Source organism: Lytechinus pictus, unplaced genomic scaffold (genome assembly GCF_037042905.1).
Source record: "Lytechinus pictus isolate F3 Inbred unplaced genomic scaffold, Lp3.0 scaffold_19, whole genome shotgun sequence".
In the NCBI taxonomy this organism is placed as follows: domain Eukaryota; kingdom Metazoa; phylum Echinodermata; class Echinoidea; order Temnopleuroida; family Toxopneustidae; genus Lytechinus; species Lytechinus pictus.
In genome coordinates, this window is record NW_026974140.1 from 18,575,511 (window position 1) to 18,590,694 (window position 15,184).

Below are 15,184 nucleotides of genomic sequence, written 5' to 3' on the forward strand. Positions count from 1 at the left end.
CCCTTATTGTCGGTGCGCGCGCTACACGCGCTTTGTTTGTAAACAATCCTAAGAATATTCCCACGTTATTATTATTCCATTCCATCGTCACCCTTCTTTCGTTTTTCTACGATTTGTCATGTTTTAGTTCCATCATAATTATGATTTTTTAAATAAAAACTTTGCTGTCATTCTCATTATTTCTTTTACATTTATGTATTTTCTTTATTTTCTTCTTTTTCCTACTTGAAATTATTAAAAAATTCAAATAGTTCAGTTTTGGGTACTATTATATCATTTACTCGAATAGGACTCAATCAGAAATTATTTATGCTGTTGACATATGTATGCAGATAACAACTCATATTTTTGTGTAGTGTTTTTAAAACAGATTTAGTTAAAATAATAGGTCAAGTATTTGACTAGCTTCTATTTACTACATGGTTTATAACCCTTTTAAGCAAATTTTCATGGGGCATCTTGGGGCCTGTTTTATAACTTTTGTTTCAACCCTAGATAATTTGAGTTATAAGTTAATTGGGGGAAATGAATGCAATAATATGATAAACTGTTTGCCCCTTTTTGCATGGTAAAGAGGTAATCAATTGGGGTCATTTTAGTGTAATCAGGGAAAATGTCTCTAGATTAAAAAAAAAATCGCCTGGATATAATAATACGCAATATCTATATAGCACTTAATACAAATGTTTCTAAGCGCTGCATACTATTACCCTGGCTTTGCATGGCTACCCTGGTCGGACGCTCAAGCATTCAAGGAATTCCTTTCTACCGGGTACCCATATATTACACCTGGGTGAAGAGTGGCAAATGTAGATTAACGCCTTGCCAAAGGATGCGAGTGCTGCTGTGGAATTTGAATCCTGGACCTTGAGGTTCAGAGTCCGGAGACTTATCCACTGAGCCAAAACACCTCTACAATACACAAGTTAGAGGCCATTAGTTTTGCAGAATAACAGTAATTGATTGTTCAGTTGATCACAATATCGTTTTCCAAAAGTACTCAAATTTCTTACAATTATTTCTTACCACACTAGCCCTCCCTCTTCTATGACATAAAATTCTTCCGCAACTTTATTTTTCTCTTTTTTTCACTCTCTCTTACTACCCCTCTTGCTCTCCATCTCTCACTACTCCTGTCTCTATTTTCATACTTTTCCCTCCTTCTCTCATCAACATATATATACACACATGAACACATCTCCAATTAAATCCTCATCATTTTTTAATGACTTCTTCCAAGGGGATGAAATATAGTCATTAAAACATAATGACCACTTTACATGGATGAATATAAGACCATATCCCCATAACATAGCATAGAGAATGATCACACAATTGTTTTGTATAATTGATTTGACATAATAACAAATATAATCAATTATGCGAATCAGCCCGATTATCAGTCATTTAACATTGTGTTCTAGGACCCTGACAGCTGCTTCACAGAGTTAAGAATGAATTAAGGTTGAATTCCAAATAAAAATTGCAAGCAATATTTACCATCATATTGGTTAGATTATGCTTACAATACTGGGCTCAGTAACACAAAAATAAGCGATCAATCGCTAAATGGACTGTCCAATTAAGATCAATGTTACATGCTTACTTGGTTCAAAATACGCACCAGGAACCAATCAGAAGTGTTCTTTCATTTTTGCTATTCATCTCTAAGGAGTGGAATTAAGTGTGATTTCAAGGAGTGGAGCAGTAAGGCATTTCCAGTGAATTTCTTTGGTATTTACTACTTATTTTAAGATATCAATCCAAGGTTTCATTTTCACACCTCAAGCCTTGATAGCATGACTGACCAATCAGCTTATAGTTTAATTTTCCAAATCCCTTCAAAACCTTGACAGAAAGAATATCTCGCAAAGGGATGCTGGTGATTTGGTGGAGGAGGTGTTGAACACTCAATCCTTGTTCACACTCCAAAAACTTATCCAATCATCCATTAGCTTGGTAATTTGACTTTGAAAAAAAAAGAGATTGGTGCTATTCCTTATTCCACCAACATATTCTGCCCATGAAACAATATAAAATATTTTTCAAACCAAAAGTTGAAACTCCTTTGATGAAGTGAGATTTGATTACATAAGCAACTTGAAATATGTTCATCAGGACATTATCATTCATACTGCAATCTGAATAAGAAAACTTAAATATATCGTCACGGTTAAAGTGATGTCAGATGTCCTTCAAAGTGATTAAGTACATTAGCTTTACTTATCATTATCTTTCCTTAATATTGAGAAATACAAATATTTTGTTACAACACATGATCTTTTTTATTCTTCCATTCAATAGTTTTCCATTTGTTTAAGTAAATCAGATTCAAACCTTCACTAAAATTAATACCGTACTAGCTTAAATCGTTACATTATAACGTTTAAAGCAAGTACCGGTATTAATTCTATCGAAGGTTTAACCCTCATTAAATTGGGGAGCATTAGTGCATTAATATATTCAGAATAGACAAACTAACAGTTTCCTTTATTAATAAAATGAAAACAATTTTGACAAGAGTTTCCTTCTTTCATGTCCTGATGAGATTAGTCAAAAGGAAATTGACTGTTGCTTAGCACTTCACAAGTCACTGAATAATTACATTAATTATTTTACCGATTAAAGAAATGTTTATCAAAATTTATAACATTGCACATTGTACCCCATTTCAGAGTATTTCATTGTACCACAAACTGTTTCTAAATTAGATTTATCTAAATGTATAAAAAATAAGTTTTGATCAGGAGAAACTGTCGAAAATTAGGTTATCAAGTCAAATGGATTTCAATGAAGCTACATGTATCCTTCAAAATTGAGCAGAAAAAGCGGCAGGGTTTACAATCACAGTGATTATTCATCCCATCTAATAACACAACAAGTTTATTATTTTGCTTTATTAATTATTATTAACTATATGTACTACATCTTTCATTAATTTCCTCTTTTTACCAATTTATGGCCCCCTCTTGGTAAAGTAATGATTGTGAATATTAATTTAAGTATTTCATGCAATTTTTTTGAAAATTCAATATTAAACGAGAAAGTTCAAACTTGTTCTGATAAGCATCAGAAGAAAAAGTAGCAGTAGCAGTACGAGATGAATGAAAGATAATCAAAAAGCACAGGTATCCATCCCAAATGTAGCTTGCTTTCACTTCAAAGAAATGTAGACAATTTAAAAGATAGAATAATAATCATAATAATAATGCAATTCTTGTAAAGTGCATATCACAATATGACATAACATCCCTTTGAAAACGATATTCATTGAATCTTAAATTTTTCATTTTTTAAAGAGTCAGAATGATAATATGGGGAAATTCACCCTGATGTCAAGTTGGTAAAAGCAAAAAAAGAGAGCATTTTAATGGAAGCTAACCAAATATCTATTAAAAACAACAAGAGTTACACCTTTGAATGTTGAATTATGTGATGTCACATGCTAGCAGTTCCCCCTAATTAATATGTCATGTAATATTCATGTAAATTCCAAAAATTGCCATTGCTTAATGATTTATGATAATTTGATATACATGAATTTTTATAATTGTGTAAGAAATAAAGAATCCAACATTACTGCTTGCAAAGGTAAAATAAGTTTCAATTATCTGAGAAAGGGAACTTGACTTATTTCATATTTCTTGACATATGAGCAAGACGGTCACATGTACATGCGACATCAACAATGAACCCGTTAAAATTCCATTATTAAATTAATGGACTTAACCCTAAATAGACTGGGCTATTTCGACGCCTAAGAAGACGGGGGGGGGGGGGGGGGCTGATTCAGCCCCCCCTTATGATCTCAGCCGTCGATTGCGCGATCGCGACGAAAATTGGCACGCGCATTACCCATGGCATTATCTACAAAACCATGATATCAAATTCTGCGAAAAATCTCATTGCTCATTAATTATGCTAATTTATGCATAAAATCATAAGTTTGCTCTAATTAATAAAATAATGCCCCTAGAATGCTAATTTTTGTTTCACATACTCTAGATACTGATAGGCATCTGATCAAATTTATTTTTCAAAAATTTCAACATCACATTTATTTTCTTATGTATTCTATTGTTTTCTAAATTTCTTATGTATTTCCATGTTTTTCGACTTTTTGTGTTTTAATGTTTTTCAATGGAAATTGTCAGGGACTTTATTTTCACCATAAACAAGATCAAATTAATTGATTTTAAGCAGTAAAAGGAAAAATAATGATACATTTTATGAATTTTGGCTAAAAACACTATTTGCATTGGATTTGTACACAAATTCATGTTTTTGAGTAATTTTTGGTCTGCATGCACTTTACGAAATGTTGCGTAAATTCGGAACCCTGTATCCGGGGGTCGCAATTCTGGTCTCAAAAGTTGCGCAAGGCTTGAAAATAAAAAGTGAGCAAGCTACGCGGTAAAAAAAAATTTGAGCAGCGGATTTATCGTGAAAAATGTTGAGAGGGGGGCTGAATCAGCCCGCCCCCAGTCTTCTTAGGGTTAAGCCCAAAATTCTTTGATGTTTTTATTTTTCTGATTTTATTAACATCAACTTGACATCAGGATGTACTTTCCTTTAATAAAATCTTGACAGAGTACATCTTTGATAGGTCTTTAATAAAAATATATCAAAATAGAAATATCATTATATAGCTCAGATAATAAATTAGACATCCAAAATCTCCAAAACCCCCAATTAATCAAACAACTTTTCTGATGCTGCCAGAAAAGTTTTTTCAAACTCCTTCTCTGAGAATCTTTCAACTGAACTCCTGGCAGCGAGTCTAATCTTCATCCGTTCATCAGAGGTCATCTGAAGAATTTTCATCATTGTATCAGCATAACCCTCTTCACTATCAGCTAAGAACCCTGTTTGCTGGTCTTGATAAGGGACTACTATATCCATCTTAGGACCACCAGAGTTGTGGGCGACAATGATGTTACCTGCTGCCATGCATTCTACCACACCTGAATAAGTAAAATTGAAAACAAATCAAGTAAAGACATAACCATATATTTGAACTAAAATCCTAGAAGGTATAATGATGATGATAATATTATATGCAATTTGTTAGGCGCCATATTCATCCTGTAAGAGATGCTCAAGGCGCACAAGTGAAGGGGGGGGGCAAACAAAATTACAAGTAACAGAAAATAATTGATAAAATGAGTAAAAGATGTAAGTTTTTAGCTTAATCTTAGATGTTTCCACACACACTTGCTATTCCAGATCTCTTGTGGGAGGGAATTCCATAGTGAGGGCCCTGCATGGATGAAGGCCCTTTCACCCACTTATGTTTTACAGTCGGAACGGTAAGGAGACCAGAGTCACTGGAGCGTAGAAGCCTAGATGGTGTGTAGGTGTGATTGAGAGCAGAGTTGGACTGTGGAGCAGAGCCATGAACTGAGTGATATACCAGTAAAAAAGGATTTTTTACGTTCACTCATGGGCAACCAATGTAAAGATTTAAGAACAGGAGTGATGTGGGTAAATTTGTTACGAGTATAACTTTAAGGCTAGTTATCATCATTGGATATGGAGAACTGTTGAAGCAAGAGCAAAACACACCTCACTTTAGAGAATTACATTAACTGCCATGATGAACACCTATTTGCAACTGGATCAATATCATAGATCAGATATATCTGAGGCATGATTATAATTACCGTTAGAAGAGGGTATATAGGTTCCTTGTGGTTAAAAAATCACAACTAATTGAGGGAGAAAAATGTTTATAAGTAATTTGATTTGAATACCAAAGATGAAAAGTAACAAAAAGTGTATGTTTTTTTCTCTTATATCTCACAATGGTTTTATCAAAATATGATATTCATGATATTTCCGTCAATTAGGCTGAATTGCATTGGATTTACAAAATATAACAATATAATGATACATGTACAATGACAGCAGTCACACTTTATATAATGTAATATTTACAAATAAAAAGATGAACACATTCAGTATCCTTACAGATGACCAAAACCAATTTATCATGGTATCAGGGTGAACTTCCACTTTAATATATATTGGGAGGTTCAAAACCCACATGTTTTACACTACAGTTAAAGTACCATTGGTTATTATGGTTGGAGTAAAATGAAATGAAACTGAAAACAGAATAACAGATAGAAAATATTTTGTTTCTGTCAACAAATGTACTAAAATTGAACAATTACATTTTCATCCACAAGAGGATAATCTGAATACTATATCTTGTAAGTAATATCTTCTGGAGTTTTACACAACCTACCATACCAAATACCTTTTAATAGGAAGATACACTGAAGAAAAATGAATGATAGTTTGATACTAATGGGAGAGAAGATACAAAACAAACTTCTCATTACCTATTCCAAAATGCTCATTCCACATGGAGTGTAATCCTATAGTGGCTCCAGCTAGATGTGACTTCAGGTCTTCAAATGGAATGTTCAGTAGAAAGTCTACATGATCTGCCACACCAAGAGATGAAGACAGCGCCCTCAGATCAGCTACTCTACTCTCATCTCCAACATTCCGACAACTCCCAATCAGCTCAAGCCTGATTTTCATTTTTTCTTCCTGACTCAATTTCTTCATCAAAGCAGAGAATGATTTCACCTGCAATGTGTGGTCTTTTTCAGGGCGGAACTGCGCAACCGAGGCAATGACTTTGATGCTCTTCTCTTCATCAGGAATGATCTGAAGGCTTGTGAACTCTTTGGTATCGCATGGTGGATAAACGATGCTAGGGTTTGTGGAAGACCCCCAGATGTCATTGATATGACCAAATGTCCAAGATGAGTTCACCATGACAACATCCGATCGGGCACCCATTAATCCGTAAATGAAAGCAAACGCTTTGTAATAGAGGAGTTTGAGCTTGCTAAGTACTGGGTTACGTGCAATGAATCCTTGATTATTGTATGAAGCAGTTCGGTCAGCAACCCTTGACAGCATATCTGTGCTGATTGTGGGGTAATGGACGTAGCAACCGACCCTGCACTTTGCAAGAAAGCGAAACAATGGCAGTGTGAAGGCATATCCCATGGTGTCTATATACACATCAGGAACATATTTAAACAAGGCTTCCATTCCAAGAAGCATGGACCCTAAGCTCTGCCCAAGGAGAGTTAGGAATGGATAGGTCTTTGCTTCAACAAGGAATCTGTTCTTTAGAAACACAAACTCTACAGGTCTTGGTAGGGTGATATTAAATCTCTGCTTAGCTTTCTCTATAATGTCATTCCCAGTTGCTTCTGTATCCCCAGAGTAAACCACACATTGAATATGAGGATATCTGGAGAATGTGAGAAAAACAAAATACATTTGTAGTTGAAAACAAAAGTTATGAAACTAAATCAGAATTTTTGTTTATGGGGAATGGGTTCATCCTGTGTGGCATCCCTTCGCTCTACTACTTAAGCAAATTATTAATTCAGTTAATTTAAGCAATACCTCAGTCGCATTTGCTCTATGGCGGCCGTACAGTGAGTCGAAAATAGCTTTTTTATCATTTTTTGTAATAGCTACATATACGTAGTTTAAATACAAATGAATAAAACAGCTGTTTTCGACTCACCAAATGGCCGCCATAGAGCAAATGTGACCCGAGGTATAAGGAGACTGGAATTCATAGCACTTTGTCAAGAAACTATTCCAGTAAAAACAGTAGCAAAAATGTAAAAAAATGTTATTCAATCAAATATTACTTTACACCTAATAAAAATATTAGAGGTGTTTGAGTCTCTAATAAAATCTTACTAGATCATAGAGAAAGACACTAAACTCATACACTCTCGATATACAGGGTTGCATGCATTGCATTTAGTAAATAAAGTTCTATTCTACACGATCATCTTTACATGTATGTCCCTACAATGTTGAGCTATAAAATGCCAGCTAAATTTCTTGTGAGATTCATTTTGTCCTTTATAGCATTAATAATGGATTGGTCAATCATCAAACAGAATATAAGAGCTATGGGGGGGATAATTGGAAATTCCACTAGGTTTGCCACAAGGTCAGGATTTTTCAAGAGTCATTCTTTGTAAATACCGTAAGGGACAAGGACAACTCTCCCTCTTTAATTGTTAATAGCCCTTCCTTGGAAACATTTTCATTTCATTTCATTTCATTTCATTTCATTTCATTTCATTTATTTCACATTAAAAACCAATACACACAATTACAAAAGACAGAAAAGGAAATTACTCCATGTATATATAAAAGAGAGAGAGAGAAAGAAAGAAAAAAAAAAAAAACATACAACAAAATTAAAGTACGATGGTAAATAATGTGACCGGGGCTAGAAAAAGCAGAGCTTATCGAGTCTAGCCCCGGCAGAAATGGAGAATACGAGAAGGAAGGAGAGGCCCACCCCGGGAGCACGTACGGTCAGAGGCATTATGCACTCTGATCGTGACCAACTAAGCTCCTGGAGTAGCTCTCTCCTCCAGTGAACACTTTAAAATCAACCTAATGGAAATAAGGGGGGGGGGACAGAAAAAAAGGGAATTAAAACGAGTTACACACTGATTTTGATTAATGATTATTTAGAATTGCACAGATACCTTTTGTATTTCATCTTAAACTGCCGTAATGACGGACTTTGTTTGATGTTATCATCTAAAGCAGACCATACTAGATAGCCCTGATACTTCACACTTCTCTGTCCTGTAGTGGTCCTGAAATATATGCTATGTAATTTCTTTGAGTTACGAGTATTGTGACAATGAACATCACTATTGCATTTAAACCAATTTTGGAGTGATTTTGGTAGTAATCCCTTTTCAGACCTGTACATGAATTCTCCAAGTTGTAACTTACACAATTCGTATATAGTTAGTACTCTAAATTGTTTAAAAAGGTCTTTTGTGTGAGCCAGATAATGAGTTTTACCAATTATACGTAATGCACGCTTTTGCAACAGATATAATCGATTTAACAATGTATTTGATGCATTCATCCAAAGCATATTCCCATATTGTAAGTGAGGTAGAACCAAGGTATTGTATAACAAGAGTAATACATTTGATGGTAGTACAAATTTCAGCTTTGACATAACGCCAATTATTCTTGATATCTTCAGTGCGATATCGTTAACATGTAAAGACCATGATAATTTGTCATCAATACTTACTCCCAAAAAACGGGTACTACTCACTTGCTTTAAGGGTTCTGATGAGTCCGCAAACTTAAGTGAAAGTAAGCTCTTATCATATTGTTTATTACATGGGACAAAATGCATGAAATTTGTTTTGTCAATGTTTATCCTTAACCCATTAACTTTATACCAATCATTTACATTTTGTATTTCTTTATTCATGTTTTGTATTAAGGTACCTAGGTCTTTTGCACTTGCAAACACATTAGTGTCGTCAGCAAAATTAGTGTCGTCAATCGAAATGAAAGCAATTGCAATTTTTAATGAGTCATTTCAGACGCAGTACACTTTTCATTTCATCAATAAGTTAGAACTGGATACAGAAGAAACATTTTGCTGAACAAACTATTCCAGACCCAGTAACAAAATGATATCTTAATTGAGTAGTTTTACTTTTTTTACTGTAGTACATGTAAGTTGTAATTGTTAATTACCTGGTTTGTAAAGCTCTGATTGCACACCATAGCACCCTCTCTCCTCCTCCACCAGCATTACAGTATGGATGAAAGAATCCAACAGTGATAGGCTTCTTCCCATCTGGACCAGGCTGTGATGGTTGAAAAGAACGCACACTCTCAACTTTACGACGCAGTGCCATGAAGAGCACCAGGGCCAGAAGTACCACCACTACAAGCAGGATCATGTCTGAATGGTTGAAATAAAGAAATATGAACATCAAAATGCCCATCTCATTAAGTTTATTCCAAGCAAGTTACTAATGAACCTCAAATCTAGTAGTCAGTGAAGAACCATGGTACTTTGATAGGGAGAATGACCTATTTTTTCTCAATTAAATTAGAGGAGGAATATATGGTTACAAAATCAATACCTCTCCATTTGATGCTTTTTGTTAGTTTCTCTTCCTTTTCTTCTCCTTTAATTTCACTGCTTGAACAATTTATATTGAGCGGTCCCTCTAACTGACCCCCCCACGAGCCCCTTCTGGTCACGTCAGCGGCACCACCCCTATTACATACTTAGAGGTGATAACCTTTACATCAGCTTTTTCCAATCTAGACTAGGATTGGATGTTTGGGCCCTGTCTTACAAAGAGTTATGATTGATCCAATCAATCTCAACTGTATGGAAATCCATCCAGACCATAATTTCTCCTTAGTAAACAAAGAGCATCACACTGAATTTTCAAATGAACGATGAATATATGAGTATACATCATATCTAGAAAAAAATTTGAACAAATCTGCATTTTCGATGTTGACGTTACTGGCCATCCATAGTTGTGATTGATTGGATCAATCACAAGTCTTTGTAAGACAGGGCCATGGTGGCATCTGGGCCTCATCTAACAAAGAGATACAATTGATATGATCAACTGTATTAGAAATAATAATAACATTTATAGGGCACTTTTTACGGGTGTTTCAAAGTGCACAGGTGGGCTGACTGAAGTAAACAATGAATCTATTTTTTAAAAAAAAACATGCTAGTGTTGAGAAAAGATGAGTTTTTAGTGAGGATTTGAAAATCTCAACAGTGGGAGCATTTTGAATATGGGTTGGGAGCTTGTTCCACAGAGCTGGGGCAATAACAGAAAAAACAAAATCACCATATTTGGTCTTTGTGCGAGGGCCGTGGTTTAAATTAGATGAAAAAGATGAGCGGAGGGATCTGACTGACAAAGAGGAACAAAGGGAGACTAGCTCCTGGAGAAACTTGAGTGCCATATTATGATTAATTTTGTAGACAATAAGAATATTGAAGGTTATGCGAGAGTTTAGGCTACCGGAAGCCAATGGAGAGATCGTAAAACAGGGGAGATGTGTTCAGTGTTCTTTGTTAGCGTAACCATTCTTGCTGCAGAGTTCAGGATTCGCTGGAGAGAGATGGAAGAAACGGGGAGGCTGGCAAAAAGGGAGTTTCAGTAGTCGATATGTTATGAGACGAAAGCATGAATGACTTTTTCAGTTGAGGCTTGGTCGAGAAGTTGCCTGATCTTTCCAATTCCAAATCCATCAATGTCATTATTTTTTCAACTGGAAATTTGCACAGTGTCCATGATAAACAAAGAGATTAGAGATGCACACTCAATTTTTAAGAAATTGATGAATGTGTGAATATCCAACATCTAGAAATGAACAAACATGCATAATCTTTGTTGAAGTTGCTGGCTTTCCATAGTTGGAGTTGATCATATCAATCACCACTCTTTGTAAGATGGGGCCCAAAAGATGGTCTTGTGTTGTTGTGGGCATCATTGGGAAGACAAATGAGAGTGGTCTCTTTACTTCAGATTATGCAAGGTTGCCATAGTACCATAACTGATGGCAAGGTTCCACAATAACTTTTTTTCTTGGTGGCCTGATCGGTCCATCAAAATCATCAATTTCATATTTTTGGTGGCCCGAAAAGCAAATTTGGTGGCCTTTAAACAATATAAAAAAACAGTCAAATGTATTGCTGTACAGTACATTGTACATGCGTGACCAAATTATTTCCAAACACCCCCTACACAAGTTTTTCTCTGTGTGCAAAATAACCCCCTAAACAAGTTTTTCGCTGGCTTCATTTTCACATTTTTTCCCCTAAACAAGTTGTCACCAGAATATGACCTCTAAACAAGTTTTGTCTTGGGCCCGAACACTTTTAAAAAATGAGCAAAAAGCTCTGGGGAAAAAGCTTGGGGAAAAAACTACTAGTTATTATGGAGAGAGTTAAGCCGTGCCTGCACCTCTCACATGCGGTGCTCGCGCTTGATGATTTTGGCAGGGCTGGGGAACTGAGATGTCTCATCACAGCACAGGGGTCTTGCGAGCGGGGCTGGGCGGCTTCTGAGCTGAACTTTTGTCATTCAGAGTAGGATATCTAGAGAACTGAAAATTAGGTCTGAAAAGGGGGTCATCAAAGAGGCACGTCCCCGTACCACCAATATATGCGAAGGTAATACATGATTATAAATAATTATTATTATAATAATAATTATTTATAATCACGTATTAAATTTTAGTATTTGTTAAATAATAATTTTTATATAAAAATTGTTCTTCAAAATGGCATTTCATAACATCGCTACGTCATAACGAAGCGGTTCAAGGGTCAGACCTATTGTATTTGCTTTGTTGACAAACAGATCGAGGGATCTACATGAGATCGGTCTGGCAAGAAACCTTCAATTTTTTGCTTTTTCATTATTCAATTTTGGAAACCTTGATACGCATTAGGCGTATGATCTGTATCTGTGTTGACGTACAATCACCAGCATCTGGTTGTCGCGTACGTTTGGGTTTAGGGGTCAAGCGCTAAACAATTAATTTTGGTAGTGTGCTTTTGAGACGAGGGTGTTTATGTCCAAACTTTCAAGTTTGAGTTTTGAATACTCCTACATCTTTAGAATTTCTGATATCCTCACCAAGAAGGTTCCATTCTGGGATGGTCTTGGGATACAGGGAGTGTCGGTAGTAGTCTTTATTTGATCTTATAACGTTGAATTTGAGAGTTCCCTTTTGTCTGGTTCGATATCTACAACTGGTTAGGTTTTGAGATTGAAGGTGGGCTGATATGTTGGAGGGTACAAATCCATGTGTCTCTTTGTACAAGGTTGTCAGTCTAGCCTTACTTCTGCGGACTTTCAGTGTGTCCCACTTTAGTTTTTGTAGCATCTTGGTGACACTAAATTCCCTGCTGTAATCCTTCAAAGTGAATCTAGCTGCTCTATGTTGAACCCGTTCTAACTTGTCATGGTCTGATTTGTGTTGTGGATCCCAAACTGCTGCGCAGTATTCCAACCTTGGTCGTATTAGAGATTTGTATACAATGTCCTTTGTACGAGTGCTGCAAGAGTGCAGATTTCTCTTTAAGAGCCCCAACATCTTATTGGCTTTTGATGAGATTTGGTCAATATGAGTTGACCAACATAGGTCCCTTGATAACTCCACACCGAGATAGGGATGTTGCACTTCTTCTAATGTGACATTACCGAGCCTATAGTTGACTTGGATTGGTTTTCTCTTATGTGTGATTCTCATATGAAAACATTTAGAGGCATTGAATGACATCTGCCAATCCTTTTCCCATGTAGTTAGTTTGTTAAGATCCCCTTGCAAGATTTCTGTGTCCCTAGTATCATGTATGTCTCTGTATACAATACAGTCTTCTGCAAAAAGCCGAACATTGGAAGGTGTAAAAATAAATAAAATAAAAAATATTTACGTGATTTTTATCTTAAAAGATGGATTTCCTAGGGAAATCCATCTTTGTTTACATGTGTCTCTTATACATATATGGCAGGCAGTTCAAGGCTCCATGTCTGAAGAAGTATACCCGGTATGTCAAAATATTAAAAAATATCAGACATGGGTCATTGGTAGTCTTGAGGACTCCATGATGATGTCTTTTTAAAAAACTTTGACATATACTTCTTCATCATGAAGAAGTATATGTCAAAGTTTTTAAAAAAGACATCATCATGGAGTCCTCAAGACTAGGTCATTGGGTGAGTCCTCAATGCCAACTACGTGCTACGGCCTGGAATCATAGGCTAAAAACGAAAGACATGTCAACATCCCTCCTCTCCTTTTCAATGCTTTCTTTTCCATTTCTTCTTCCTCCTCATCTTCTTTGTGTTTTAGTTTTTCCTTCTTCTAATTTCTTCTTCTCTCTTTTTCCTTTCTCATTTCTTCTTCATGTCTTTCTTCAAAAAAATTTCTTTTTCTTCTCCTCTTTTGATCTTTTTTTTCTTTAAATTCTTCAACTCATGTTCTTGTTCAGTTCAAAATCCTCCTCACGTCACCTCCTTCTTCTTTTCCACGGTCACGACAGCACAAACATAAAATAAACAAGGAAAACAGCCACACATATACGCGCGCAGAAATAAGCACACCAGTCAAGTTCATTTCGACAACAAACACTAATCTGAATACGTGGGGATATGCTCGCACAAAGCATGCTAAATCATAGACCAAAAGCTTCGGTCTCTGTTATGTTGGTTGTTCAGCTGAACTCCGTTGGCTTCACTCACCAAATACAGAGACCGAAGTTCTAGCGCGATCTGTACAGGGGACTCAATGGCCATATGTTTATGTACCTAAGATCGGATAAAACGGGGAAGTGAATTTGCGCGACAGCCGAGGTAAGTCACTGTTTTTGTTCCCTTTAACTCGATTTTTCTCCGTTTCTTGGCAATTAATGCCAAGAGGGAATATCAATTTGCATTTTGGTCGCATTAATTTTCAAAATTTTTATTGATTAAAGACAAAAATTGAAGAGCCCCGACGGGGGGATTTTGCATTGCAAGTCCCCTAATGGTGGCTGCACGCTAGCGAGCCGTCTGTGTATGAGGAGAACTTTAAAAAAAAATGTTAAAAAACTCCTCAAAACAGACGGCTGCCAGCTGTCTAGCTAAATCACATCATTTTAAAACATGTTTGTGATATCTTATTATAATTTACTTACTTTTTAGACAGTATTCAATGTTCCACCTGTAATTTTGTAGAAATAATAAACCAGAGTCTTTGATCAGCAAGGAAATATTAGCGTTTTAAATCAAATCGAATATCGACAGATGATACACGTCATAGCAGACAGAAGAAGAGTCGACAGAGGGCTTTTCAATTTCCCGGGTTAAATTTATCCTACTGGAATTAAAAAGGAAAAGACGCTGATTACTAGTATTACCACATGAAATCATAATTAAAACTATATTTCTTCATTATTGGTGGACAAAATTAGAATACATAGATCTAGTCATTATTGATGAGCGGGGATAGACATCATCATGGGGCATCATTATCTTCCTTTTCAAACGGTGAATTGAAAATGACAAGATTGATGAAGTTACCATGGGTTCTATCCCCGGGTTCTATTTTAGCCCCAATTCTGGCAAACCGATTTATGGGTCATCATGAAAAGAAGTGGTTGGCAGAATTTGAAGGACAAATTTTATACATTCTTCAAATTTACCTGATATTTAAAGTGTAAAATACAAATGATTCTGTTTACAATTTTACTAAAGGCCGATGATGAGGTTTGAACCTTGAAACATAAGTTGTATGTTCTTTTCATCATGTTTGTCCTAAAGCACGT

At 35.8% G+C, this 15,184-nt stretch overlaps 1 protein-coding gene across 1 annotated transcript; it reads right to left on the bottom strand.

Moving 5' to 3' along the window:
* Window positions 1-1,204: 1,204 nt before the first annotated feature.
* Window positions 1,205-14,711, bottom strand: LOC129260749 (GDP-Man:Man(3)GlcNAc(2)-PP-Dol alpha-1,2-mannosyltransferase-like). Its single transcript, XM_054898710.2, has 4 exons — window positions 14,555-14,711; window positions 9,580-9,790; window positions 6,348-7,279; window positions 1,205-4,964 (listed from the first exon to the last, which is right to left on the bottom strand). The coding sequence occupies exons 2-4, from the start codon at window positions 9,786-9,788 to the stop codon at window positions 4,693-4,695; spliced, it is 1,413 nt and encodes a 470-aa protein (XP_054754685.2). The 5' UTR covers window positions 9,789-9,790; window positions 14,555-14,711; the 3' UTR covers window positions 1,205-4,692.
* Between the last annotated feature and the right edge of the window lie 473 nt (window positions 14,712-15,184).